General features: G+C 63.2%; 1 protein-coding gene across 7 annotated transcripts in view; it reads left to right on the forward strand.

The window, feature by feature from the left end:
* Positions 1–24,265, forward strand: part of OSBPL5 (oxysterol binding protein like 5) — a 49,735-nt gene extending 25,470 nt beyond the window's left edge. For 2 of the 7 annotated variants that reach the window (XM_034645289.1, XM_034645288.1), the window contains exons 2-22: positions 169–325; positions 2,688–2,770; positions 7,569–7,649; positions 7,933–8,034; positions 9,023–9,226; positions 9,883–9,991; positions 11,691–11,862; positions 12,064–12,259; positions 13,291–13,478; positions 14,116–14,197; positions 15,542–15,640; positions 15,998–16,094; positions 16,825–16,923; positions 18,596–18,693; positions 19,164–19,253; positions 19,347–19,483; positions 19,874–20,059; positions 20,279–20,405; positions 21,562–21,712; positions 22,262–22,373; positions 23,282–24,265. In XM_034645289.1, coding sequence (XP_034501180.1) covers positions 169–325; positions 2,688–2,770; positions 7,569–7,649; positions 7,933–8,034; positions 9,023–9,226; positions 9,883–9,991; positions 11,691–11,862; positions 12,064–12,259; positions 13,291–13,478; positions 14,116–14,197; positions 15,542–15,640; positions 15,998–16,094; positions 16,825–16,923; positions 18,596–18,693; positions 19,164–19,253; positions 19,347–19,483; positions 19,874–20,059; positions 20,279–20,405; positions 21,562–21,712; positions 22,262–22,373; positions 23,282–23,420 — 2,709 coding nt within the window. In that variant the 3' untranslated portion in view covers positions 23,421–24,265. Of the gene's footprint in view, positions 1–168; positions 326–2,687; positions 2,771–7,568; positions 7,650–7,932; positions 8,035–9,022; positions 9,227–9,882; positions 9,992–11,690; positions 11,863–12,063; positions 12,260–13,290; positions 13,479–14,115; positions 14,198–15,541; positions 15,641–15,997; positions 16,095–16,824; positions 16,924–18,595; positions 18,694–19,163; positions 19,254–19,346; positions 19,484–19,873; positions 20,060–20,278; positions 20,406–21,561; positions 21,713–22,261; positions 22,374–23,281 lie in introns of those variants that run through there. The other 5 variants (XM_034645283.1, XM_034645284.1, XM_034645285.1 and 2 more) reach the window with 5 other exon arrangements.
* The last annotated feature ends 2,259 nt before the right edge of the window (positions 24,266–26,524 follow it).

Genomic DNA, 26,524 nt, shown 5'->3' on the forward strand with positions numbered 1-26,524 from the left:
TCCCAAGTGAGGGTCTGACTACAAGATGGGGTGACCCCTGCCACTGACCCCGGACCCCGGAAGTGCCTCTGCTCCCCTTGCCAGGGTGGGTGGGAGGATGCCCACCAGCCCCTGGGGCCGCCCCTGCTCTCTGCGTGAGGTGTGACTTCATCTCTTCCTTCCTTCCAGAAGCCTCCCAGCGCCCAGGCCATGAAGGAAGAGGCCTTTCTCCGCCGCCGCTTCTCGCTGTGTCCGCCTTCTTCCACCCCCCAGAAAGTCGACCCCCGGAAACTCAGCCGGAATCTGCTCTTCGGTGGAGAAAATGAGCTCTACCCTCTCAGCCCAGGTCAGCGCCAGCACGGGTCTTCCCGGCCTCGCGGTCCAGCTCTGTGACCTGAGGCAGGTCTCTTCTCCTCTCTGTGCCCTCCGGCTAGGGCGAGCGACAGCCTTGCTCGGCTAACCGCCGCCCAGGTCCTGGTGCTGGGTAGTATGAACAAAGGGCCAGCAGGGCACCGGAGCTGTTTTGGCAGTGGAGATCAGCAGGGGGCTCCCTCGCCCGGGCTCTGGGGGCAGCTCGTCTTTGGAGAGGCAGTGTCGTGGGGCGGTTCCCAACCTAGCCTCCAGGAACCGGCAGCCTGAGTGCCGGCCCCAGTTCTGCTGGCTGGGTGACCCTGGGCCAGCGGCAGGACCTCTTGGGGCTCAGTTTCCTCATCTGTAAAATGGGGATATCAGTACCTCCTCTTAGCTGCAAGGGAGTCCTGGGCTCTGAGAGGGAGCAGTCCAGACTGGGGCTGTCATGCCACTGGTGGTTAAAGCACTGAGCCCACAGGGCACAAGGTCACCTGCACCTGCTGGTGCTCCCTGCCCCGTCACCCAATTCCTCACGAGCCCGCCCAGCAGAGTCTAAGCCGAGTGCTCTCCGCGTGTCTGAGACTGCTGCTCCCAGAGAGGCCTGCCTTTCCTCCCGTCCTGGGAAACCTCACCTCCTCCCTCCTGCCTGCCCCTCGCCCGCTGCCTGTCTTGGGAGGGAGGAGAGAGATGCCCGAGCCCTTCCCAGCTGCAGTGTCTGTCCTGCCCCTGGAGAGCCGGGAGGACCTCCCACCCAGAATCTCACAAGTAGATATGGAAACAGGCCGTGTGACATGTTCCTTGTCAGGTGACACAGGCCAGGGGCACGGGATGCCTGGGAAAGTATATCCGACCTCTGTTCTCTGCTGCCATGTCCTCTCAGGAGCAGGGGGAGGGAAAGGACAGGTCCCAGTTGGTGGCCAGTCTCAGGGTCTTTGGTCCCCAGAGTGGCCGGCCCACGCAGTGCAGGACCCAGCAGGCAGGGACCTTCTCCAGGAGAAGAGGAGTGGGCAGGTCCCGGGGGCAGGGGAGAGGAGGTGGATGTGGACAGAGGAGACGAGCCAGTGCCTGCCTCCCGACTGCCACTGAGATGGAGCCACTCCTGTGGGGGCTCCGAGGGCCCCCGTCCTCCCAGGCCAGCAGGCAGTGCCCACATGGAGGTGACAGTGCAGGACAAGCCCCCCAAGACAGCCCTTGAGTCAGGGGGTCCTGGAGGGAAGGGCACCCTGGAAGTACAGAAACTCCCAGCTCACCATGTGCCCGGGCATTGGGTCAGGGTGNCTCTCTGTGCCCTCCGGCTAGGGCGAGCGACAGCCTTGCTCGGCTAACCGCCGCCCAGGTCCTGGTGCTGGGTAGTATGAACAAAGGGCCAGCAGGGCACCGGAGCTGTTTTGGCAGTGGAGATCAGCAGGGGGCTCCCTCGCCCGGGCTCTGGGGGCAGCTCGTCTTTGGAGAGCAGGGTGCTTTCTGGACGCAGAAACAGAGGCAGTAAGGGAGGCTCCTGGCTGGGGCAGGGAGGCCTTGGCACCTGGAGTGGCTGCTGTTCCAGGGCCTTCCTGCTCCAGGAGAACCTAGGCCCCCAAGGACAGAACCATTTCCTCAGGCTGCCATGCTGGCCTCTCCACAGAGCATGGCGCTCCGTCCCCAGCCCCCCAGCCCCTTCCTAGGGCCCCAGGAAGTGGGTGTGCAGAGCCCCCGCCGGGGCTGGTTCTGTGGGCGCCTGTCCTCACCACCCCGCCCAGATGGTTTCCCCAGCACGGGGACCCGGCAGTAAGCTGGAGGGCATAGCTGTCGTCCCTCCTCTGAGCCCACCCCTCATCTCCCTGCCTGTAAACCCTGCTTTGGAAACCCTCTTCAAAATCAATGGAGCTAGGGAAGGATGACTGTTTCCCCCGGATTGAATGCAGACAGCTTGAGCTTCCCTCCCTCTTCCTAAGCCAAGCTGAAAATGGACACCTGCCAGATTGGGGGACACGGACCGTGTCTGGCCACCTCCCTCCGAGAGCCCAGCTGCCAGAGCATCAGGGCGAAAGTGGAGGCCAGGCGTGGTCCGGGCACCCTGAACCCACCATGTGCCTCGGAACCCGGACACCGCGTTCTTCCTCGGAAAGCGGGGGGGCTGGATGTGCAGCACCAGCACCCCAGGTGCCTGGGCTCCTCCTGCAGATCGTGGGAGCTGGGCCTCCACTCCCGGGCCCCACCCCGCAGGGACCCTGGCTGGTGGTGTTTGATCTCTCTGCTGGCTTCCCACCCTGCCTAGGCGGCCCGTGCCCACCCCTCACCTGCTGCACTCAGGGCGGCCAGCCGGAGGGGCTGGCCCACGCCACGCCCTGGTCCTCACTCCAGCCACTCTCTTTCAGGGAAGGACATGGAGCCCAATGGCCCATCGCTGCTGAGGGATGAAGGGCCCCCGACCCCAGGCTCTGCCACAAAGGGGCCACCGGTAAGAATCTGGCCATGGGAGGACTGAGAGGGAGTCTGCCCAGGGAACAATAGAAAGTAGCTTGGGGGGGGGCGTGGGAGCAGGGACACCGGGCCCAGCCTGCCACCCCCAGCTTATGTGAGCCAGAAGGGGCAGCTGTGAACCCCACATCTGGGGAGGCTGGGACGAGGGATGGAGTCAGAAACAGCTTGTTAGCTGGCTTGTTGGAGCCCCCTTCCTGGCATAACTCAGGCCGGGGAGGCTGGGGACTGGACAAGGGCCGTGGGCTGCTAGGCGGCATTTTGGGATAGAAAACACTGTAAGAGGGAGGCCTCCAAGCCCTTCCGTTGTAGGGAAACCACTGACGGATGAGCCTTCCCTCCCTCTGCCTTTGCCTTGCTGTTCCCTCCACGAGGTACGCCCCTCTGCTCGGGGAGGGGGGCGAGTTCTGGAAACGCACGCACACCCCACCCCCACCCCCACCTGCCTCATGCTTCCCAGGCCAGCCCCTCTTGGCTCGGGCCTGGCTGTGCCCCTCCAGGCAGCACCTGGGTCCAGGGAGGGCGCTGAGGCCCCGGGCACCGCACATGGGGTTTTAGGCACACCCTTCTGTCCCCAAGAGGGTCTCAGGCCGGGGCAGCCGTGGCCCCAGACACTGACAGAGGTTGGTGGCTCTGGGTTCTGGTGATGGGGCTGGGGAGCAGTGCAGACAGACCCCAGGTTCGCCCCCTGTCCAGCCGCCTGCGGCGCCCCGGGTGACCTAGAGTGACTGCCTCACTCCTCTGGGACCTCATGTCCCCATCCATCAAATGAGGGCTTGCTGTGGCTCTCATGATCTGTCCCTGTGTTTGCCTCGGGCGAAGAGGAAACCGGAGTGGGGGGTGCGCCCCACTGCAGAGGCTCCGGAGCCTGCCATTCCCTTCTCCATCCTGGGCCCCAGGGCTGCCAGCTGCTGGTCGGGCAGTCAGAGCTTGTGCGTTTACGTACTTATTTTTCTTCAATTGAATTCGTTTTCATCTTTCATTGCAGTAAAATATACATGCCCCAGATTTACCGACCTATCCAAGTCTAAGCCCACAGCTCAGGGGCACGAAACACATTCACAGTGTTGTGCAGCCTTCCCCCATCCATGACCAGAACGTTCCATCTTCCCCAATGAAACTCTGTCCTCTGAGACACTCACCCCCATCCCTCCCCCGGTGCCCACTGTCCACGCTCTGTCCCCCTGAGACAACGACCCCCGTCCCTCCCCTGGCCCCGGCGCCCACCGTCCATTCTCTATCCCTGTGAATCTGGAGACTCTAGGGACCTCATGTGGATTAAACCTGCAGTATTTGTCCCTTTGTGTCTGGCCTGTTTCACTCAGCGTCATGTCCCCAGGTCCATCCACGCTGTGGCCAGAGTCAGAATGTCCCGCCCTTTTAAGACTGAGGAGTATTCGTTGCATGGACGGACCACATTTGTTAATCTATCTGTCAGTTGGCACTGGGGTTATTTAGTTTTTCAAGGTACAAGCTTATGGCATAAAAACACTGAAAACGTCGTGTCCTTCTGCGACCCGATAAAACATACACACACTGTCAGAAACAACGTGACTTGGTTCAAACTTCAGATCCCGTCCGTTCGGTAATTAGGTCTGGGTGGCGCCCGAGCCGCATGCGGGCCATGGGTGCGGGGGTGGGGGGTGCTCCCGAGAGCTCGGCCTCCTGCCCTCCTGGTGCGTTCGTCCTGGGGGGGAAGACAGCACCAGACAGCACAAGTTCAGCCTGCCACACGTCAGTTCCTGGGGAGCGGTGGAGAAAGCTCCACGCACCCCCGATTCCTCAGGGCGACTTGAGGCTGCCTGGGGAGACGCAGCTTGGGAAGAGACACAAGCTAATGGAGATGGTGTGTTTTTTGTGCGGTGAAATGCAAATACCCTGAAACCAGCCATTGTATATGCCCGGTTCAGGGGCATTCAGTGCGTTTGCTGTGCAAGCACATCTCCGTCTAGTTCCCGAACATTCCCGTCCCCCAGCCAGAAACCCCACCAAGCCCTCCCCGCGCCCCCTTACCAGCCCCGCAGCCCTGACTCCCCCTCCTGTGTCTGTGGATTTGCTCGCTCTGCACGTTTTGCGGCGAAGGAATCGTGCAGCGTGTGAGCTCCCTCCGGCGGGCGTGATCTGAGCTTCACCTGAGCGGTGGCGTGTAGCCGAGCCCTGCTGCTGTTTGGGCTGAGTCCTATTCCAGGTGTGGACGGCCCATGCCTGGCTGGTCCGTTCATCCGCTGGTGAACTGTCTTCATTCTTCAGCTCCTGGGACCGTGTTGGAGCCCGGAAGAGTGGGACTGCGGCTGGGTGGTCGCTCCGGAGTCACGGGGACGTCTCAGGATTCTGTATTTAACTTTCTGAGGGACTGCCAGACCCTCCCCCACTGCATCTGCACTGTTTCACGACCCCCGGCAATGAGAGAGGGCTCCCCTTCCTCACCCCCACCCCACACGTGGGTCTTCCGGGTTTTTCCTTGATCGCTGTTGTCGTGGTCCCCGTGGGTATGCAGTGGTGTCTCTCTGTGGTTCCGATTTGTGTGTCCCTAATGACTGACGATCTGTGCATGTGCTTCTTCACCATTGTAGGACTCCTTTGGAGAAAAGTCTGTTCAGGTCCTCTGCCTGTCTCTGAATCGCATTGTCTTTGTTGTTGGGTTGTAAGAGCTTTTTGTATATGTGAGACCCTAGACCTTGTCAGATGTGTGACTGCAAATGCGGCTCCTGTTCCGTAGGTCGTTCTAAGCGGTTTCTTGAAGTCACTTTCATAGGCTGCGCGTTTGTGATCAGACTCTGGAGGTCCGAGCTCTGAGCCGTGTTACCGTGCCGAGTTACCATGCCAAGTTACCGTGCTGTGCCTTGATGTGCAGCAGTGAGCAGGAGAGCACAGAAGGCCCAGGGGGCCTGGGCAGGGTCCCGGGGTGGCCCTGAGGACAGAGGAGCTGGCGGGCAGGGCTGCAGTGACCGGAGCCCAAGTGGCCTTGCGGGGATGCAGGGCACAGAGGCTCCATCCCACCCCGAGGCCCCGAGCCTGCGTCTCTTCCTCTGTTGCCTAAATCAAGCACAGCTGCTTTCGGCTGCACCTGGAGGAGAGCTGGGCGGCTGGTTCACTGCTTCCTTCCTTCATTCATTCAAGATGCTTACCAGGCTCCCCGCTGCCGTGCCCGGGGTGTGCTGGGATGTCAGGGCCCCTGGCGGGAGTTGCAGACAACAAACAGGACCGTCTGCGTGGCTGTCATTGCAAGAGGTCCCGGGCCGGCCAAGGGCAGGTGTGCGTCCACAGGGTCTGAGGCCAGCAGGAGGGGCACAACCATCTTCCTCCCGGGGAGTGGCTGGTGGGGCTTGAGGAGGGAGCAGGGGCTTCCCGGCAACAGGGAAGAGCTTTCCAGGCTGGGGGCACAGCCTGTGTGCAGGGGGCTGGGGTGCCAGGCATGACAGGCCCAGCTCCCCAGGAGGACCCCTGGGAGCACCTTAGTGGGTCAGCTCCGGCCCTGAAGCCTGCCACCGGCCAGCGTCCGGCAGTGCAGGACCCAGCAGGCTTCATCTCGAAGACTGCTTCTGGAGCTGAGTCCCTGCTGCACCTGTGTCCTTCCTGTGATCAACCCCAGCTCGGCCCCTCATGAGCTGTGTGACCCCGGGCAGGTTCTGAGCCTCTCCGTGCCACAGTCTCCTCATCTGCAGGACACGGAGAATGAGAATGAGCCCGGCTCTCGCAGCTGTGGGAGTCGTGGGGGGCCCGCCTGTCCTTTCCACCCCCAGTGCCTGACACTGTGCCTGGCACACGGCGCGACCGGCCTGCTGGATGATGCAAGCCCCAGCCGGGCCGCTTCCTGGCTCGCAGGGAGTTGCTTGCCCTCTCCGGGCCTCAGTTTCCCAGTCAGTCGAACAGGACAGTGACTGGGCCTATGCCTCCAGCAGGCCAGGGGGCTCAGGTCCACCGGGTCTCTCTCCCTTGTCTGGCAGCTCAGGGCGGCGATGGCGAGAACGCCCAGAGAGCAGAGCAGGGCAGGCCGACTCTTTCTGGAAGGGACTGGGAGTGAGTCTCTGAGGCTTCGTGGTCACCATGGCTCTGTCTCAAGTACTCGTGCTGCCATCACAGAAAAAGCAGCTGCGAATCATATGATTTTTATGTCTCACAAAATATTATTCTTTTGACTTTTTTTTCAACCACTTAAAAATGTGAAACTATTCTGAGTTCACAGGCTGTGCAGAAACAGGCAGAGGGCAGGATTCGGGCCATGCTCTGCCCTGCCCTGCCTCTAGCCCTTAGTCCTAGCTTCCTCTCCTGACTACCCTCACCAACCCCCAGGCCTCGTTTCCCCATCTGTTAAAGGACCATGGCCCCTTCTGGCCCCAGACCCCTGATTGCTGCTCACGGCCCATGGAGCACGTCCAGCGGGCCTGGGGGGCCAAGCCTCCTCCTCGGTGCACCTGCCTTCCCGCTGCCGTGGGCAGGCTCCGGAGGGCACACAGGCCCACTCTCAGCAGCTCCCAGGGCACCGGGGATGGGAGTCTGCACCGCACGCGTGGCCCCCCGCCCAGAGGCAGGGCACAGGGCGGTGGCTGGGTAGACGCTTCGGGGCACCTCTGAGCTCCCGCCCACATGCTGTCCTTGGCTACCCCGAGCCCTCCATCTCTGTTCCCCCACTCCCGGCTTTGGTGGTGAGCCAAACGGAGAGTGTCATGCCGTGAGGGACAGGAGTACCTTTCTTGGACCTCAGGCCCACATGGCCGCCCCCCAGCCCTCTGCAGCCCCAAACCGCAAGCTGATGCCCGTTCTGCCTCCCCCCACAGGCAGAGTACAGACTGTACAATGGGTCCGACAAGGAATGTGTGTCCCCAACAGCCAAGGTCACCAGGAAGGAAGCTCTCAAGGTGGGCACGGGCCCAAGAAGGGGACACAAGTTTGTCATGTGCTGGGGGAATGGGCCAGTGAGGTCACCACGCCCCCGCCTGCCAAAGGGAGGGGGCAGACCACGTCCTGGCCACCTCCCAGCCCCCCCACTTCCTCTCCTCTCCTCTCCCTGCCCCTGTCCTCGCCCCCCTCCCGGGCCGGACCGTGGGGGTGCTGGCGGGTGGGAGGAGCTGAGGCGGGGGCCAGCCGGGGGCCAGCCGGGGCCTTGTCCCTTGACCCACCCTCTGGGTGCCCGGGGTCCAGGCCCAGAAGGAGAACTACCGGCAGGAAAAGAAGCGAGCCACAAGGCAGCTGTTCAGTGCCCTGACGGACCCCAGCGTGGTCATCATGGCTGATAGCCTCAAGGTAGGTGGGGCGAGCTGGTGTGGTGTCCCGGCCATGGCCACCTCCACAGCCACTCAGGAGGCAGTTCGGCGTGTTTGGGACTGTGGTCTGTGTCAGTCCTGCGGCGGCCCTAACAAAGGACCATGGGCTGGTGGCTTCAAGACAGAAATCCCCTCCCTCCCAGTTCTGCAGCCCAGCACCTGAAATCAAGCTGGGGGCAGGGCCCCAGGCCCCCGGAGGCACTAAGGGAGGACCCTCCCTGCTCCCCCAACTTCTGGGGGCTCTGGGCTCCCCGGGCTGCTGGACGCACCCCTCCAGCCTCTGCCTTCCCGTGGCCCCTGTGTGTGTGTCCAAATGTCACCCCACTCAATGTGGCCTCATCCTCACCCCCTTAAATCTGCAGAGACCCCATATCCAGCTGAGGTGGGGGCCCTGGCCTGCAGATGGGGGTCCCAGGATGTGTGCAGAGCCCTGGGCTGGGGCAGAGAGGAGGGGAGGCTGCACTCTGGCTTCTCGGGTTGGGGTCAGAGGCCCGTGTTCAGACCTCACTGAGCCCCGGGGACTTGTCTCCACACCGCAGTGGTGGAGGGAGAGTTGCCGAATCCTGGGGTTGCCTCAGAGGGCCAACAGGACAGGCCTTTCTGCAGCTGGTCATCTGCCGAGGACCTGGGCCCTCATGGCCGTCTGCCTGGGACCTGGGCTCCTTTTCTCCCCCCACAAAATTATGAATAAAAAATGAGGTACGCAAGTGAGTGTTTCTTTGGAATGAGAAAAGAAATGACAAGTTTCACGAGTTACAGAGCTGACAACAGTCACCCTCTGGCTGGCTCCTCCCGGGATGCCGGGAGGGCCTCGACCCTGGCCTCGAAGCCTCACTCTGTCGCTCTCACTTATGCGCTCCTTGTACAAGCTGGAGGAGGACTCTGCCCGCTGCCCAGCGCCACCCCCCCAAACTGTCCAGGTGCCCCCCGGGGTGTGGGCCTCCCTGATAGTGGCGCCCTCCCCGCAGATCCGGGGGACCCTGAAGAGCTGGACCAAACTGTGGTGTGTGCTGAAGCCAGGGGTTCTGCTCATCTACAAGACGCCCAAGGTGGGCCAGTGGGTGGGCACCGTCCTGCTGCACTGCTGTGAGCTCATCGAGCGGCCCTCCAAGAAGGACGGGTTCTGCTTCAAGCTCTTCCACCCGCTGGACCAGTCCGTCTGGGCCGTGAAGGTACAGTGGGGGCGGGGGAGGAATGGGGCCTGGGGGGATGCCCCATGGGAGACAGGCACTGGGGGGCGGCCGGGAGGGGAATCTCGGGGTTCCGAATGGGCCCATCACCAGCCAGCTGCTGGGAGTCATGGGGGGGCTCTCTGGGTGGCTGGGGATCAGATGTGGTCCCTTGTCCTCCAGGGGGAGCGCTCAGTGGGGCTGAGGAATGGGGCTGTGTGAGCAGCTGCTCCCAGCCCAGACTTCCCTGACCCAGCCTCCTAACTGGGAGCTGCCCAGCCCACGACCAACGGGGGTCAGGCTACCAGATGACATCCAGAATGTCCAGTTCCATTAGGATTTCAGACACACACCTAATAGTTCTTTTTAATATAAGTATGTCCCAATATTGCGTGGGCTGTACTTCTGTACAAAGCTGTATTCTTGCTCTGAGATTTGAATTTGACTGGTTACTGTGAATGTGCATGTGCTGAGTCCAGCCACGTCCAAACAGGGAGCTCAGAGCTGGAGAGCCGTGGATGGAGCCAGCCGCTCATGCTCTTCTCTCGCTGCCGGCCGCCTGACCCCACCTGGGCGTCTGCGGCCATGTGTGTGTCAGTGTGGGTGTGCATGAGTCCACGTGACCTGTGTGTCCAGCTGTCCCCGGGTGTCCCTCCCAGGTGACACCAGGTCTGTCTCCCCAGGGCCCCAAGGGCGAGAGTGTGGGCTCCATCACGCAGCCCCTCCCCAGCAGCTACCTGATCTTCAGGGCCGCCTCTGAGTCGGACGGTGAGTCCCCGCCTGCCCTGCAGGGCTCCCCGGTGACCCCGCGCGACCTGGGTGCCCCGGCTGACTTGCACACCAGGTGCACGTGGCCGCTCTTCAGGCCCTCCCACTGCCCCCCAAGAAGGAGGCGGCCAAGCCTGGGCTCGGGCCAGGCAGGCCTGCGACTCGACTCGCTAGTACCTCCCCGAGCCTCAGTCTCCCCAAAGTAAAACATGAACAATAGTGCCCAGCTCCCCAGTTGTTAGGACGATCCCATGACCCGATTTAAAGTCGCCGGATCACAGCCCCTGTGCGCCAAGCGCTCGCTGGGCACTACTGAATTGGTTGGTTCTACCCTTACCATCCACGTGTAACGCGTGACAAAACGGGCCCCCGCCACCTGCCGGCACGGAAGAGCCACGGCCTGGATGGGGATCCGAATCGGGACTCCCAGATGCCGCACATGCTGTTGGAGCGCCCTCCAGTGGCTGCTCCGGGTAAATGCAGCTGCCCCCTTCCAGGCCTTCAGGGCCCAGAGCCCCGGGGCTGGTGGCCGGCCTGCTGGTGCCACGCCACCCTGTGGTGGACACATGCAACGTTCACACTCTGGAGGGACTGGTCACGCTCTCACGGAGCCCGCAGTCTGGCGGGAGAGAAAAGCAGCTGTCAGACGAGGCCCATGGGGCTGAGGCATGAGCTGGGTCCCTGATGGACTGGGGGGCCATGAGCAGGGAGGAAGGGCCCACAGCCCCTGTGGGTATGAGGGTGGGCTTCCTGGAGGACGGGGAGAGGGTTTGGAATGAGCTTCAAAGGACACAGAGCATTCAGGGTGTCTAGTCCTTCATGGCAACCACAAAGCATGCCCCGCTCTGCGGAGTCCTACAGGGGCTGCTCCTGTCACCCCCTCCTCTGCCACCATGAATGTTCAGCCCAGGCTGGGCCTGCAACGAAACCCTCTAGAACCAGGGCCACCATCCCTGCAAACCCTTGCCTCCCCGTGCCAGGCCCCAGCCACGCTCCCCAGAAGAACACTTAATGGGGCAAATGCCCCTGTGAGTGGAAGGGCCGTGTTAGTAATCACACGGGGACACCGGGGGGCACCTTGGTGGACACGTGTCCCCACAGCTGCTAACACCTCCACCAAATGGAAGTGGTGCTGGTCGAACTCCCTGGCAGCCCTCACCAGGAAGACAGCAGGGATGGGGGTATTCGGCCGACTCTGCCTCTGGGTCTGCCCACTGCCCTCCTGGTCCCTCCACTCTCCACCCTCTGGAGCTGCCTGTCTGAGGCCCTGGCCTGCCCTCCCTCTGGGACGCCCCAGCCCCCTCCCCAGCCTGCCACCCACCCTCTGGGCCTGTGCTCCAGGCCCGCGGGAGCCCCCTGTGCCCCCTGAGACCTGGTGGCAGGCAGTTCTCATGAGGTAGGGCCTTCCTCCCCAAATCCCTCGCAGAAGCTGCAGGTGTCTGGGTGGAATTCGGGCTCCGAGGCGCACTAAGGTATTACCTTGAGGGAGTGCCGTGAGCATCCCCAGAAGGGCATCTCCCTCCAGGCACGTGTCTCTCCTTGATCAGGGCTTGCTGGCTAAGGCCCCTGTCCTTGTTCATGTCTGCACACCACACACTGACGCCCACGCACACCTAGGAGGAGGGGAAGGGACAGGGGTGTCTGGCAGTGGAGGGGCGACCCCGGGCTTGGAGTGGGCTCACCCCGTGCCGCCCCGCAGGCCGCTGCTGGCTGGATGCCCTGGAGCTGGCCCTGCGCTGCTCCAGCCTCCTGAGACTCAGCACGCGCAGGCAGGGCCGCGACGGGGAGCCCGGGTCGTCGCCGGACGCATCGCCCCCCTCACTGTGTGGGCTGCCCGCCTCGGCTGCCATCCACGACCAGGACCTGTGCCCGTGAGCAGGGGTGCGGTGGGCAAGGGTTGGCCCCTCCCAGAAGCCCAGGTCTCCTGCCTGCCGGGGACCCCAGGACCTGGCTGTCACTGGGACTAACACGGGGGTGTCTCCTTGTATGTGGGCGGGGGGCCAAGCAACAAGGAGTCTGGCTCCTTCACTGCCCAGGGGTGGGGGCACCCACGACGCCATCTGCCCCTCCAGGCTGAACGGGTCCTCCCTGGAGAACGATGCTTTCTCAGACAAGTCGGAGAGAGAGAACGCTGAGGAGTCGGATAATGAGACCCAGGACCACAGCGGGAAGACCAACGAGAGCGGGAGCGCCCAGTCGGAGACCCTGGAGGGACCCGTGCCAAGGGGGACCACGTACGTGGAGCAGGTCCACGAGGAGTTCGGGGAGGTGAGAGCCCACCGCCCTGGAGAACCAGGTGTCGCCCTGTACTTCACCCGCCTTCCCGAAGCGCTGAAGGCCGCAGAGCCTGGCCGGCCCCCTGGGGGGGGTGCTTGCAGCACCCATGGGCTGGGGGAGCAGATGGGGACGGCCACAGCTTGGAGAGTGTGGGTGGGCTGTGAGGGCTTGGCTGAGGGTGTTGGGAAAAGCCCTGGGGCGGTTTAGGCGGGCGTTCCTGGCGTCCAGGTGAGGCCCTTAGAAGGCCAAGGGGTGGAGATAGAAGCCCCCGGGCCCACTGTGGGGAGCTGCACTTGGGAGGCCTTGGTCCCAGGTAGCCATGGAGAAGGGCCAGGTGGGGGTTCAGGACACATGGGAGGTGGCTGGACAGTTCAACTCTGACAGCACCGTGAGGCTGGCAGCTGGAGTAGGGACAGGACCATGATGGGGGGAAATGATGCCCGCGAGGGTCCCTGCAGAGGCTGAGCACAGACAAGACTCAGCCCCACAGGGGACCTGGGGAGGCCTGGCAGGAGACCTCAGGACAGGCAAGCCCACGCAGAGAGGCAGACACCTTGTCAAAGGCAGCCCAGCAGGGTGGTGACAGATACTGATTTTTTCTTTGGGTGGCTACCGTCATGCCACAAACACAGACAGCTCTGAGTTCACATCCCACCTCGGCCGGCTGTGTGAACCTGGGCAAGTCAGCTGGCCCCTCTAAGGCCGGGCACCCACAGTGCAGGTGCCCGGGGGCCATTGCAAGGAGTAAGTCTAGGAAGCAGGAAGGGGCGCACGGGCAGCCCGGACACTTCCCGCCTCCTGGGCCCGAATCCAGCTCTGGCCCTCCTCCAGGAGCCGGCCTAGGCTCGTACGTGCCCCTCTGGCCAGGGGTCGGACAGGGCAAGACAGGCGTCTGGGCCACGGGGGCCAGGCCACAGAAGGGTGCCGCCTCCGGCCAGAGCCAGCCACCGCTATCCCCCCCATCTCCGGCGGCTCCCGGCGGCAGCATGGAGCTGGGGGCCCGACCGCAGCCCCTCTGCCAGCAGCTGGGCCAAGCGTCCCAGGTGGAGACCGTGTCGGAAGAGAACAAGAGTCTGATGTGGGTCCTGCTGAAGCAGCTGCGGCCAGGCATGGACCTGTCCCGCGTGGTGCTGCCCACGTTCGTCCTCGAGCCCCGCTCCTTCCTCGACAAGCTGTCTGACTACTACTACCACGCCGACCTGCTGTCCAGGTGAGCGAGCAGGGGTGCCCCTTGCACCCATGTGCGCCCACAGACCCCAGCCTCCCTTGGCCCCTGCCCCCCCCCGCACGGATGTTTCTGGAGGGGCCCCGGGGCCCCAGGCTGAGCTCAGTCCACGGTCCCTGCCGGCTCAGCCTCCTAGTGGGCCCTGTCTGCAAGACCAGTCCCAGGAGCAGCTGGTCGAGAGGCAGGAGGGGGGGCAGCTGCGTGTCAGGTCAGGGCCCCCAGCCATCAAAGGTGAATACAGGGCAGCCTTCTTGTCCTGAGTTCTGGGCCCTGGCCTCAGTGCCCTCAAGTTGCACCTGCAGGCCGTAGAGGCTGGAGAGAGAGCTGTAGGCTCAGGAGCCCGCACAGAGGACCTGGGTAAGGGGGGACCTCCCAGAGGCCTTCCTGGCGGCAGAGGCACCCTGCCAGGCCTGAGCCAGCAAAGCCCGGTCTGCACCGGTGCTCTGGTTAGATGGAAAACCTGGGTCCCTGTAGGAGGGTGAGAAACTCCCCACTGCCCTGGGGCTGGGCAGGACAGGAGGGGCCCAGGTGACCAGTGGGTGGGGGGCGGGATGGAAGGCGGACTGGGAAGAAGGTGGCCAGGGACCGGCCTGGAGTGAGGGGTTCTCCTGTGCTGTCCCAGGGCTGCTCTGGAGGGGGACGCCTACAGCCGCATCAAGCTGGTGCTGCAGTGGTACCTGTCCGGTTTCTACAAGAAACCCAAGGTAAGAGGGGAGGCCCAGCACGTCGTCACCCCCCTGCCCAGCCCCGTATCTCCCTGCCCCTCAGAGAGCCTGGGGCCACCCCGACCCCACATGGCCTGGAAGGACCCTGATGGTCCCCTCTGTGGCCCCCGGTCCTCAGAGATAGGGGGCAGCACCCTGACCTACCACCCAGGGACCCCCTAGCAGGCCAGGCCCACAGGGGTGGTCCTGGTTCCCTGCAGGGCCCAAGGGAGACCTCCACACCTCAGAGAAACAGCGACCACACACCGTGGTGCTAAGAAAGGGGCTCTCAACCGTGCACCTCAAGGAGCCCCTGGGACCTGTGGTTTTCATGGTGTGGCTCGTAGTTATAGAAACCTTTTTGAGAACTACAACTCAGGGTCTGCTGAGCACAGGGTGCTGGGGGGGTGGCTAGTGACAGGAGCAGCCTGCAGCCCCGCCCCCTTCCCTGGCTGCTGTGGCGCCCTGGGGTTCCATGGGCACAAGTGTGAAAGCATCATTCTGTTTCCACTTCACTGTGCACATGGGGAACTGAGGTCCAGGTGTGCGTGGGGGCGGGCAGGCGAGCGAGGGGCCCAGAGTCACATGGCAGGTCCGAGTGCAGACGCGGCTCACCAGGGCGGCCGCAGGTGTCCCTCCCAGGGCATCTGCAGGCACCGATCACTCATGGAGTCCCGTCTCCGGGGGAAGCGCACGCGTACATGCACACACGTGCTCGCACACACACACACACACACACACACTCACACACACAGCTGGACGTGACATGTCTGGCGGGTAGCACGAAGGGGCGGCCAGCTGAATCCAACCAGATCGGGGGGTCTGAGCCCCAGGAGGCGGGCTCTCCTGAATGAGAGCTTGCTCCCCCTGCAGTGGGGACGAACTTGGGCCATTTGGGGAGCAGAAAGGTGGTGAGCGGGGCTGAAGGGGAGGCAGGAAGGCGGAGAGCAGACCTGCGGGATTTGGGATTTTATCAAACGGGCGGTAGAACCCACTGGGGCCTTGACCAGGTTGTGCACCGGGTCTGTGCGAAGTCCAGGGACAGCACGACCTGGGGAGGGTCTCAGGTCCTCCTGGGAGCCAAGAACTGGACGGGACATCTCACAGACTGCCCCCCAGAAAGTGAACCACGGGCAAAGCATGTTCTCCCCAGAGCACAAGTGGGGTGCAGCCCCCCGGTGCTGGTGGCAAACGAGACCCTCCCGTCTAGAGACCACCTCCTTGTGCATACCTGGGGGTGTGGGCTATGGCAGCCCCCCGTGTTGCCCCTCGGTCCACACCCCATCCCGCACGGGTCCGTGGCCCACCCGGTTTCTCACATGAGCTTCCCTTTTGTTGTTGCAGGGGATCAAGAAGCCCTACAACCCCATCCTGGGGGAGACCTTCCGCTGCTGCTGGCCCCACCCACAGACCAACAGCCACACTTTCTACATAGCGGAGCAGGCAAGGCCCCCGCCACCCCCAGGCTGGACGCCAGGCTCCGCAGCGGGCAGAGTCTGAGCCCTGTGCACGTTGTGGGTGGTCCCACATCCGCCCATCGGGATTCCCCCGGGAGAGGCAGGCACAGCAGTGCGACCGGAGCAAGTGTCTCCTCGGGGGGGGCGGGGGGCCATGCCTCCCGTTCCCCAGGGTGCTGTGCAGACACCGCCACCAGGCCCACGACTCAGTGTCCGCCTTCCTGGGCAGCAGGCATGAGAGCGGGAAGGGCCAGAGGGACGTGGTAGGGTGGGGGGGGGCTTCTCACCAGGGAGCCGGACCCCCGTCTCCCCAGGCCAGTCCAGAGCGCCTCTCTGCCCGCAGGTGTCCCACCACCCTCCCGTGTCCGCCTTCCACGTCAGCAACCGCAGGGACGGCTTCTGCGTCAGCGGCAGCGTCACCGCCAAGTCCCGGTTTTACGGTGAGGGAGGGCTCCCCTGGGCTCTCCTGGGGCCTGGGGGAGATGGGGGGAGGACTGGGCCCCGCGATTCGCCATGCAGTGGCGGGTTTATCTCCCTCCCCACCTCAACGGGTCAGGGACCCGGAGTCAGGAAGAGCCCGGGGGCCCCCACCCCTGAGCCACAGGGGGCACTACTTGTGGGCAAGAACCTGCGTGAACAGGCGCCGTCTAGAGCTGGGCTGCCCAGTGCGGCGCCACGAGCCACGCGTGGCCCTTTAGATTGATCAAAATGCGGGAAAATAAGACACCGCTGCTCGGTTGGCCGGCCACATCACACGTGCTGCATGGCTATTGTGGTTAGTGGTCCCTGTGTCAGCAGAGTGGAACAGTTCCGTGGCCACAGAGGTTCCGCGGGGGGCAGTACCCCCTCTGGGGGGGTGACAATCAAAGGGGGTTTGCATGCAGCCTCCAGCCTGAGAAGCCCTCCCCGGGAGACAGGCCATGTGTGCCCTGGGCCCGGGGTGGGGGGGGGGGGCAGCGGCTTTTCCGGAATCTGAGTCTCTGGGAGGTGAAGTCACCCACAGGTTAGGTGGGAGGCCCAGCTGCCCCACAGTCATCCGGCTGGAGGGACCGGGGACGCTTCGCACCTGCTGCTAGAAGGGAGCTCAGACTGCGTGACTTGGGGGTGGGCCCCCAGGTCCTGAGGGTCTGTGTCCACTCACTGGCCCCACCCACCGGCCCATCTCTGCAGGGAACTCGCTGTCGGCTCTGCTGGACGGCAGGGCCACGCTCACCTTCCTGAACCGGGCAGAGGACTATACCCTCACCATGCCCTACGCCCACTGCAAAGGTGAGAGGCCCCCCCGCCCCCCAGGAGGGCAGAGCCCCGGCTGGTGCCCTCAGCAGGACGTTGAGGGCTCCCCCTGGCTCTCTGATGACATTCTAGCCTGGAACAGAACTCCCCGCAGGTTGTCTAACAAAATGTTTTCACCCGAGGGGCCCACTTCCTGTCACAGATTGCAAGTTAGATCCGCTTAAGAGTGGTTTTGTCATTGTTTCTAGAACTTTCCAAAGAAAGAAAAATAAGCACCTTTTTTTTTTTTTAAAGATTAAAATGGATCCTGAGTTTACAGGTTTCCAGTCCGATTCAAAGTGTCGGTGTCTGGTAGCTGAACCGCCTCCCACACCCCCACCCCCGCCTCGGGAAAGGCCCTTTGTAAACAGCACCGCTCTGGGCTGTGGTTACTCTCCCTTACCCACTTCACACACACCAGAGTGACACTAACTAGCCCTCCCCCCAAGAGAGCCACGGCTGAAAACAGCCCCGGTTTCCTTTTGGGGACTGCTTCGTCCTGAGCATGCCCCACTGGGGTTTGTAAAGTCAGCAGGAGTGATTCCCCTCCACTGTCACACCACCAGGCAGACACCCACTTCCCTTTCATTGCATTTTCCTTTTGCTCCCTAGCAATTGCTTTTGTAATTTCATTTCGTAGATAATTATGGAAATGCAGTATTTACCTGGATCCAAAGGTCGAAACGACAAAAGCAAGTGTAGTCAGAGAAGGCTGGCATGTCTCTCTCGGGATCTACCCCCTGCCCCCCAGTTGCCCCCCAGCTGCCTCTCCCACTCACGGCTCCCAGGGCAAGCCGCACGCAGGAGCACGGGGCTGCCATCCTGCGCACTGGCGGGATTTGGGGGCACTCCCAGCCCTTCTGATGTTTCCCTTGGCTTGTCTTTTTCTTTTCATTTTATCCCACATGGCCAAGTGTTTTATCACATACACAGCTCTTCTCTTTAATTAGATTAAGTCCTCCGCATGGCAAGAAACAGAAGACTCGTGCTTTCTTTCATTAATTAAAAAATATATGTATTGGGGCACATGGGTGGCTCAGTCGGTTAAGCATCTGCCTTTAGCTCAGGTCACGATCCTGGGGTCCTGGGATCAAGCCCCATGTCGGGCTCCCTGCTCAGCGGGGAGCCTGCTTCTCCTTCTGCCTGCAGCTCCCCCTGCTTGTGTGCTCTCGCTCGCTCTCTCTCTGTCAAATAAACAGATGAGTGTAATCTTTTATACACACACACACAGTGTACGTATTAGTTTAAACAAACAGGCTGGGCAGGTCCTGGGCCCAGCAGTGAATGGGGAAGACAGAGGAGCCCATATTGGGCCCGACCTACAGAGCAAATGACAGACGGTGATGAGCGTCTCATGGGGGCAATGGGGCTCCTGGGAGCCTGGAAAGGGTGTCTGGGAGGAAGGAACCCACTAAGGGCGGGACATTCCCTGGACAGAGCAACTCTGAGGAGTAGAGGTCCTGGGGGCAGAGACCCCATCCCCTGGGGGCAGAGGGTCACTGAGGAACCAGGTGTGGCCCTGCCCCCCCACCAGCTCCTCTCCATCCCAGAGACTCTGTCCCCGGGGGCTCCTGTGCTCTCCCTCAGGGTCCGACACCGGCCCCCTCGGTGGGTCAGCGTTGCTGGGTGGGGACGCGGTGCCAGGACTGAGCGGGGGACCGTGTTTCAGGGATCCTGTATGGCTCTATGACCATGGAGCTGGGCGGTAGAGTGACCATCGAGTGTGAGAAGACCAACTTCCAAGCTGAGCTGGAATTCAAGCTCAAGGTAGCGCTGGCTGCAGCACCCTCGGCCACCGGAGGCCTTGAGGGGAGTGGGCTCGGGCCAAGGAAGAGCCCCCTCCGCGCCCCGGGGATGGTTTCCGGAGCAGATGCACTCAGGAGGGGGCAGCTCTTGGCATGTCTGTAGCATAGCCAGGGCCCAGAGAGAGGAAGGGGCTCCTGTAGGCCACACAGTGGAGCCAGGACAGGCCCAGACCCCTTCCCCGCCATGGGGCGCACAAGCCCCCGGTAGGACCCCAGTAGGCCTCCTGCATCCTTGAGCTCAAGCTGGGGCACTGGGCGACTGTGGCGGCCTCCAGCTTTGTGTCCCATCCTAGCCGGGCTCCCACGTCCTGGGGGCTGAGAGATGGCACCCTTGTGAGAAAGGGGCCTCCTCCTCCCTGGCTCACTGAGGGCCGTCAGAGTCCTGGGGAGGCTGCCACCCCCTTACCAGCCCATCTTGGGGTGTCCCCACAGCCTTTCTTCGGGGGCAGCACCAGCATCAACCAGATCTCGGGGAAGATCACGTCAGGAGAGGAGGTCCTGGCGCGTCTCACTGGACACTGGGTAAGAGGCCGCCATCCGGGGCAGGTGGGCCCGCGGGCACGGGGACAGACGCGGGGCCAGCACCTCTGACCCTGCCTGGGTCATCTGGGGCAGGACCGAGAAGTGTTCATCAAGGAGGAGGGCCGAGGAAGCACGGAGCTCTTCTGGAACCCGAGCAGGGAGGTCCGCGGGCAGAGGCTGAAGCGGCACACCGTGCTTTTAGAGGAGCAGACGGAGCTGGAGTCGGAGAGGTTAGCCCGCCGGGGCCCGTGGGACCCCCAGACCCAGGCCTGGCGTGGCTGGGCAGGGTTTCCATGTGACGAGCGTGTCCCAGGATGTCCCTGGCAGGGAGGGGGGACCCCCTATGACAGCCAACGTGTCCCGCTGGGGCAGCTGATGGAGGAGTGAGGTCTGGGGTCTCCACAGGGAGTACCCTGCCCGCAGCAAGTATGAGTTCAGGGTCGGAGAGAACCCCATCACGGTGAATCACTAGCTCTCTAAGATACACAGGCTCCCCAAGAGACAGTGAGCTCCCTGTCCCTGGAGGCAACCAAGCAGAGGTTGCTCTCTAAGCCTCCATTCCGGGGCCCAGGAGTGGGACCATCCAGGTCACCCACTCAGAGCATGTGCCCCGCTCCCAGGCTCTGGCACCACGTCTCCAGGGCCATCGGCGAGGGTGACCAGCACAAGGCCACACAGGAGAAGTTTTCGCTGGAGGAGGCACAGCGGCAGCGGACCCGCGAGCGCCAGCAGAACCTCGTGCCCTGGAAACCACAGCTGTTCCAGCTGGACCCCGCCACCCAGGAGTGGCGTTACCGGCATGAGGAGTGAGTGTAGCAGGGGGTGGGCCGACTGCCCCCAGGGGGGCTCCTCCCCTGGAGGGGTGATTGGCGGTGTGGTTCCTGTAGGGGCTCCACTGGCTGGCCCCTGCAGTAGGTCCTCTCTGGGGGCTCTGGCCGTGGCTGGGAAGCTGAGGCTGGGCCAAGAGGGGGCCACCTCCCCACAAGGGCCACTGCCCTGCCAACGATGTCCTCTGAACCCTCCAGCCGTAGCCCCTGGGACCCTCTGAAGGACATCGCCCAGTTTGAGCAAGATGGGGTCTTGCACACCGTGCGGCGGGAGACCATGGCCCACCAGACCACCTTCCTGGGCAGCCCGGGGCCTAGGCACCAGGTCAGGTCCTCCAGGGTCCCTACCTGGGCTCGACCTCAGCAGCAGGAGGGGACTGTCAGGCTGTAGGTGTGGCTGCCTCCCCCACCCTCATGCTTCCTGCCTGCCCCTCCCTCTTCGGTACCCCCCCCACACACATTCACCCCCTCCCAGCGGGGCCTCCTCTGGTTCCCCTCATCCCCTGTCCTGCCCTGCCCAGCATGGCACCCGAGGTGCCTGGATTTGCAAGAGGCTGCGTGCATGGGGCACCATGAAGGGGTGTGCTTTGCAGGGGGGCTGTGTACACAGGGCATCCGGGGTGCGGGATGCCGTGCAGGGGTGTGCTGGCTCCTAGCCCTCTGCTCCCTGGAGCCGCCCTCCGTGATGCTAAGAGCACCCCATGCCAGTCTGCAGAGGAAGAAGCTGAGGCTCAGGGCAGCCTGGGGGCTTGCTCAGGCAGGAGAAGGAGCCCACATTTGCAGGGATGCTGAGGAGAGGCAGGGAGGGAAAGCGGGGAGGCTCCAGGAGGCCTGTGCGAGGTCTCCTGAGACACAGACCAGGGTGCAGCTTGCGAGGAAGCCTGGAGTGTCCCCCCCACCGGTGCCACGTGGGCAGAGGTCACCAGGTGACAGCTCCAAACCCCTGCATGCCGCAGGTTCTGTGTGCCCGCAGTTCCCTCCCCTGCACACAGCGGGAGGCCCATGATCACACAGGCGGAAAGGGCATGAACCTTCTTGCCCGGTGGTCCCAGTTTCCCAGCAAGCAAGGGTCACAGTATCTCACTGCCCATGTGTCCCAGCCCCTCCCCTTCCCCACCTGCTGTAGCCCCTCAGGCCGGGCGGCCCCACCCCTTCCCAGGCGCCCACCCGGATACCCCCCAGGTCCCCCTCAGCCTCTCCAGTCAGCCACCCCTCGGCCACTCCTGTACTCTGGGGAATTACCGGAGGTCAGCCAATCCCGGAGGTCCCACTGGAGTGGTCCCCTAGGCGCTGGGGGTGGCCTAGCGGTCAGCTCACAGAGTGGGCCGGGACCAGCTGTCACGGCCCCCGAGTCAGAACCATCCACAGCCTCGTCCTCTAGAGCCGCCCTGTCCTCGAGGCCGGCACATCCCTGTCCCTGCGGGCACAGCTGTGGTGGCCCTGGGTGTGCCCCCAGCTGCAGTGGTTCCATCTCTCTCCAGGGCCCTGGCCCAGACCGGCGCCACCGCAAGGCCAGCGACCAGCCCTCTGGCCACAGCCAGGTCACCGAGAGCAGCTCCACACCCGAGTCCTGCCCAGAGCTCTCAGATGAGGAGGACGAGGACGAGGAGGAGGATGGTGACTTCATTCCCGGTGAGCCCCCCGGGCCGGCTACTCTGCAGGGTGGGGAAGGGTCAGAGAAGTGCCTTCCCTGGGCAGGTGTGTGGCCCACCTTGACCGTCCTCCCAGGGTCCTCCAGCCGGCCTCCCTGAGCCCAGGGGCAGACCAGGTCCCCAGCCCTGCACTCAGAGGGTGCAGCGCCCCCCTTGCCTGGCAGGGGCAGTGTGAGGGGCAGGGCCAGACAGTACCTGTCTGTGTATGACCCTCTGATTCTGCCTCCCGTTGCCCTCACGGGCATGCCTGCTGCTCCCTGACTTTGTCCCCAACTCTATAGTGCGTGAGCTGCGCCTTGCCATTTCTGTCTCCCAGGGCTTATTAGAGGCCAGCTGAGCTTGGGGGTTCCCTCCATGCCTGCCCCTCGACTTCCCGTGTTGTTAGCTCCACCTGAAGGCTCGCGAGAGGTGGGGCTGGGGCCCTAGCCAGGCGCAAAGCCGGGACCCCGCATGCCGGCTCCCTGGACATGCCGGCTCCTCTGATTCTCTCTCCATCCGCTGTCCTCTGGGTCCCGTGACCGGTGGCCAGATGTCCCAGGCAGCGAGAGCCCGTGCCCTCGGTGTGGGAAGGAGGCACGGCGGCTGCAGGCACTGCACGAGGCCATCCTGTCAATCCGGGAGGCCCAGCAGGAGCTGCACAGGTAAGCCTCACTCGAGGCCGGGGCACCACGGAGGCCAGGGAGGCTGTGCTTCTGGAAAGTCATTCAGAGCTAGAACCCGGAGGGTCTGCAGAGGGTCTGGTGGCTTGAGGACAGGAGGAATGCGCCCAGCTCTGCCCTGGGCAGGCCAGATGGGGCGGGGGAGTTGGGGGTGCCATGCTATAGAGGGTCCTGCTTGAACGGGATGAGCCGGTGGTGGTTGGGAGCTCCTGAGCTCTGTGCAAGAACACGAAGGCCAAAGGCATGGGCTGGAGGAGCCGCGGGTGAGTCAAAGTGAGTCAGCCCCCTGGTACCACGGAGGAGGCTGGCTGTGAAGCAGAGAGCCCGAGGAGCCAGACGCTTCAGCAGACACACAGTGCTACCAGAATCCAGGGTGAGGGTACGAGTGTCCTGGGTGGCCATGAGACAGTTCACAGATGGGGGTCTGGAGGCCGACGCCCAAGATGCAGGCGTGGGCAGGGCCAGATTCTCCCAAGGTTTCTTCTCCTTGTGTGTGTGGGCAGCCGTGCTCTCCCTGGGTCCTCATGGGGTCGTCCATCCGTGCGTGTCTGTGTCCTGATCCTCTCTCCTTCAAGGACCCCGGTCGTGCTAGATTAGAGCCCACTCCCATGACCTCATTTTAACTGAATCGTTTCTTGAGAGATCCCGTCTCCAAATAGAGTCACATCTGAGGTACTGGGGGTCAGGACTCCAACGTGGGCCTTTGGGGCTCAGCCCGTTGCAGCAAGAGTAGAAAAGAGGCTGCAAGAGGCCCAGCTACCCCAGCCGTGAACCCCTTCCCCTGGAATCTGTTCCGTGAGGCCCCTGCATGAGCTGTCCATTGAAGGTAGGGATGCACGCCCTGTGTGGGCCCAGCCTGGCTCAGCCGCCGTCCTCCCCTGTCCTTGCAGGCACCTCTCGGCCATGCTGAGCTCCACGGCCAGGGCCAGGCAGGTGCCGGCGCCAGGCCTCCTGCAGAGCCCCCGCTCCTGGTTCCTGCTCTGCGTGTTCCTGGCGTGTCAGCTGCTCATTAACTACGTCCTCAAATAAGACCCTTAGGGGGCAACGTGGGCAACACCTGCAGACCTCGGCCAGCCCCCGCCCTCCCTCCCAGGCACCTAGCACTTTCAGCCAGTTCGAGGGGAGGCAGAGAGAGCCGGCAAGCGTGGCCACTGTGGACAGAGGGGCCCATGGCGACAGGAGTACAGCAGAAGGGACCTGGAGGGCCACACAGGCTCCTCTGGGGGAGGTCTGACCTTCCCTGTGGGACCCTCCACCCAGAGCCGGCCTTAATGCTGAAGCCAAATGCAGCTTTCCTCATGCCTCATGCCCCCTGGGCAACTTGCCCGCTCATTCCCAGTCCAGCGTCCACTTGTCCCGAGGGAGTGACGGAGGCGTGGGTGGACAGCCTGCCCGGGCTTTGCACGGTCATTCCGCAGCAGGCGTGAGCGGGGAGTGTTGGCGGGGCAAGCCAGGAGTCCCAGAGGTTCCAGAGCCGCCTCCATCCTGCCGCACCGGGCTGTCCTTCCTGACACCCTGCCCACGCTGCCCGAGTCGCGCTGAGACGGGCCTCCCTCGGACTCTGGGGCAGATGGAGCTGCTCGGGGGAGAGCATTTGGATTTTATTATGCTCTGTGCTGTGTGGGCGGGACCCTCACCACACATACCAGTGGAACCAACCCCACCTCGCACAGCCTGGGCGTGGCAAGGGGAGCACCGCACACCTGGGCACGGGTGTGCTTGCGTGGGCAGGGATGGCAAGGGCGGCTTCCCGAGCCCCAGCATTCCCTGGGGCAGGGAAGCCCAGGTGTGCCACCTTGCTGGGACTGATGCACGGTCTTCCCATTTTACACTTTTTTAATAAACGCAATTGCAATATTTTAGGCAGGCTGCAAGCAGCGTCTGGCGTCTTGCCTCTGTTTCCGTGTCAAGTGCCGCCGTGTGCGTGCATGTGTGTGCGCACACGCGAGCACCTGCACATGTACATGTAGATACAGAGCCTTCAGCCGTGTGGGGGAGGCACCATCGGGACCAACCGTCCCATTTTCCAGATTTTGCGTGCATGTTCTTATCCCCACGCCCCACCCCCTGCAACGTGGGGACGTGTCTGTGCTCCAAGCCGTGAAATAAACAGGCACACGCGCTTGGGTTGTCTTCCTGGGGGACTTCTGGAAAGTTCCCAGGGAGAGATGGGATGCCAGCAGGGGGCTTTCAGGAGGGGCCTGAGGCCTTGAGGACAGAGAGGAGGGATCCAGGGGAGGACAGGAGGGCAGCATGCAGGCACCCCCTCCCTCCGGGCCTCTCCGGCTCAGCCCCCGGCCTCCATGACAGGGTGGGGCACAGACTGGGCAGAAAAAGGGACAGGTGGGCACTGCCCTTCCAGGCCCTGTGCCTGCCTTGGGCACACAGGACTCCAGTGTGGCGGTGCCCCCAGACTGGCTTTGGACCCCCGTGTAGAGGCCACCCACTGTTGGAGAATGGGTGCCCTCGAGGTCGTAGCTTTGCGTGTCTTGATAGCAGGGCTGGTTGCTCTGGAGAGGAAGCTCGGGGCCACCTCCTCTCAGGGATCCACCCACGCGTGGCCTGACTCACCAGCTCCAGCACCATGCCCCACAGCAGCCTCAGAATCCCTTCCAGAATCATGTTTATGCCCTTGGTATGCCAAAAGTTATTCTAACTCAACAAGGAAAAGAAGGATGGGTGGGCATCACCCCACAGGAACAGCTGGTCCAATGCCCAGATGGGTGGTTTCAAGGGCGTCACGCAGCACTCGCACGTAGTACAAACCTGGACATGACTTCTGGGTCCTCTGGGTTAACGCTTGGGTATATAGACACTGTGGTGATACTCTAGGGAGATGTAGGTGTCCAGGGCTGTGCCTCCAGTCCCCCTACGCAGGACTGCCCTTCCCGGCCCCCTTGAAATGTGCCTGGCTTGGCTCCCAGGCCATCGGTGCCAGCCTCGGCTGGGAGGGTGGCAGCGTGGGAGTGCAGGGTGCCCCAGAGGGCAATGAGCCTCTGGCCCGCCCTGCCCCCCACGAATCCCAGGGCAGCAGGGAGATGCAGTTCCCCAGTAACTGGGTGATGGTCACCACACGGTGACTTCTCATCTCCTTGGATGAATCACCAGCAACTTCTAGGAGCAAGAACTTTCAGTAGAAGCCGGCGGGTGCGGGCAGGACTGGGAGCCGCCCCAACAACCAGCGAGTATGGGGGCAGCGGGCCTCTGCCGGCTCCCTCCTGGAGCATGGGGTCCTTGGCCTGGATGGCATCATAGTAGGGTCAGGGGATCGCAGGGCGGGGAGGGGGGCCAGGTGGTGAGTCCAGGGGCCTCAGCAGGCATGACTGTTGCCAGCCACTCAGCAGGTCCTCTGACCTCTGACCCCTGCTGAGCCCTCAGCAGCAAGTGTTCCCATCTGTCTTCCACAGACTAGGAAGCCAGGCTGCAGACGTTCGAGACACCCCAATACTCATGAAACGGTCGCTCCCCATTCCTCCAGTCCTATCCCCTCACTCTGCCCGCGCCCCCCACACTTGCCCCGGGTCCTGGAAAATACCGATCAACATTCTGTCCCGTTTGTGTTCGCGAAATGCCCCCTCGACTCCGGAGACAGGACACACAGCCTGCAGGACTCGGCGGGATGTTACACTGCGGGACGTTTGCATGCGTTGGGGGCTTTTTTCTTCATGACTTTGCTTTTACTGTGGTCAAACACACCTAACCGAATTTTCCGTCTGGCCCGGTGCCCAGGGCACGAGCGGTACCCATCGCACACCCATCCCCGCGCTCCGATGGCAGAACTCTCCGTCTTCCCGAACTGAAGCGCAGTGCCCAGCAACCACTAGCCGCTCCCTCCCCACGACGCGGCCGGGCTCCCTGCTCGCCTGCCCACGTGTGCGCTCTTGCTCTCAAACGAAGGAAGAAGAGAGAGCGCGGGGCGGGGGGCGGACGGGAGCCGCTGAGCAAGGACCCGGATGAGGTGGCCGCCCCCACCCCCCCTTCCAGGATCGGGAGCTTGGGCTCCGAGCCCACGGCCGGCGCTTGGAGATGACGTTACCCTTTACGTCATTGCACGGCCTTTTAAGGAGCGAATGGGCGAAGGGGTCCGCCCACCGCGGTGCACAGACCCTTGGACCGAGAGCTCTGGGGGAATT

This window comes from Ailuropoda melanoleuca, chromosome 16 (genome assembly GCF_002007445.2).
Source record: "Ailuropoda melanoleuca isolate Jingjing chromosome 16, ASM200744v2, whole genome shotgun sequence".
Taxonomy (NCBI): Eukaryota; Metazoa; Chordata; class Mammalia; order Carnivora; family Ursidae; genus Ailuropoda; species Ailuropoda melanoleuca.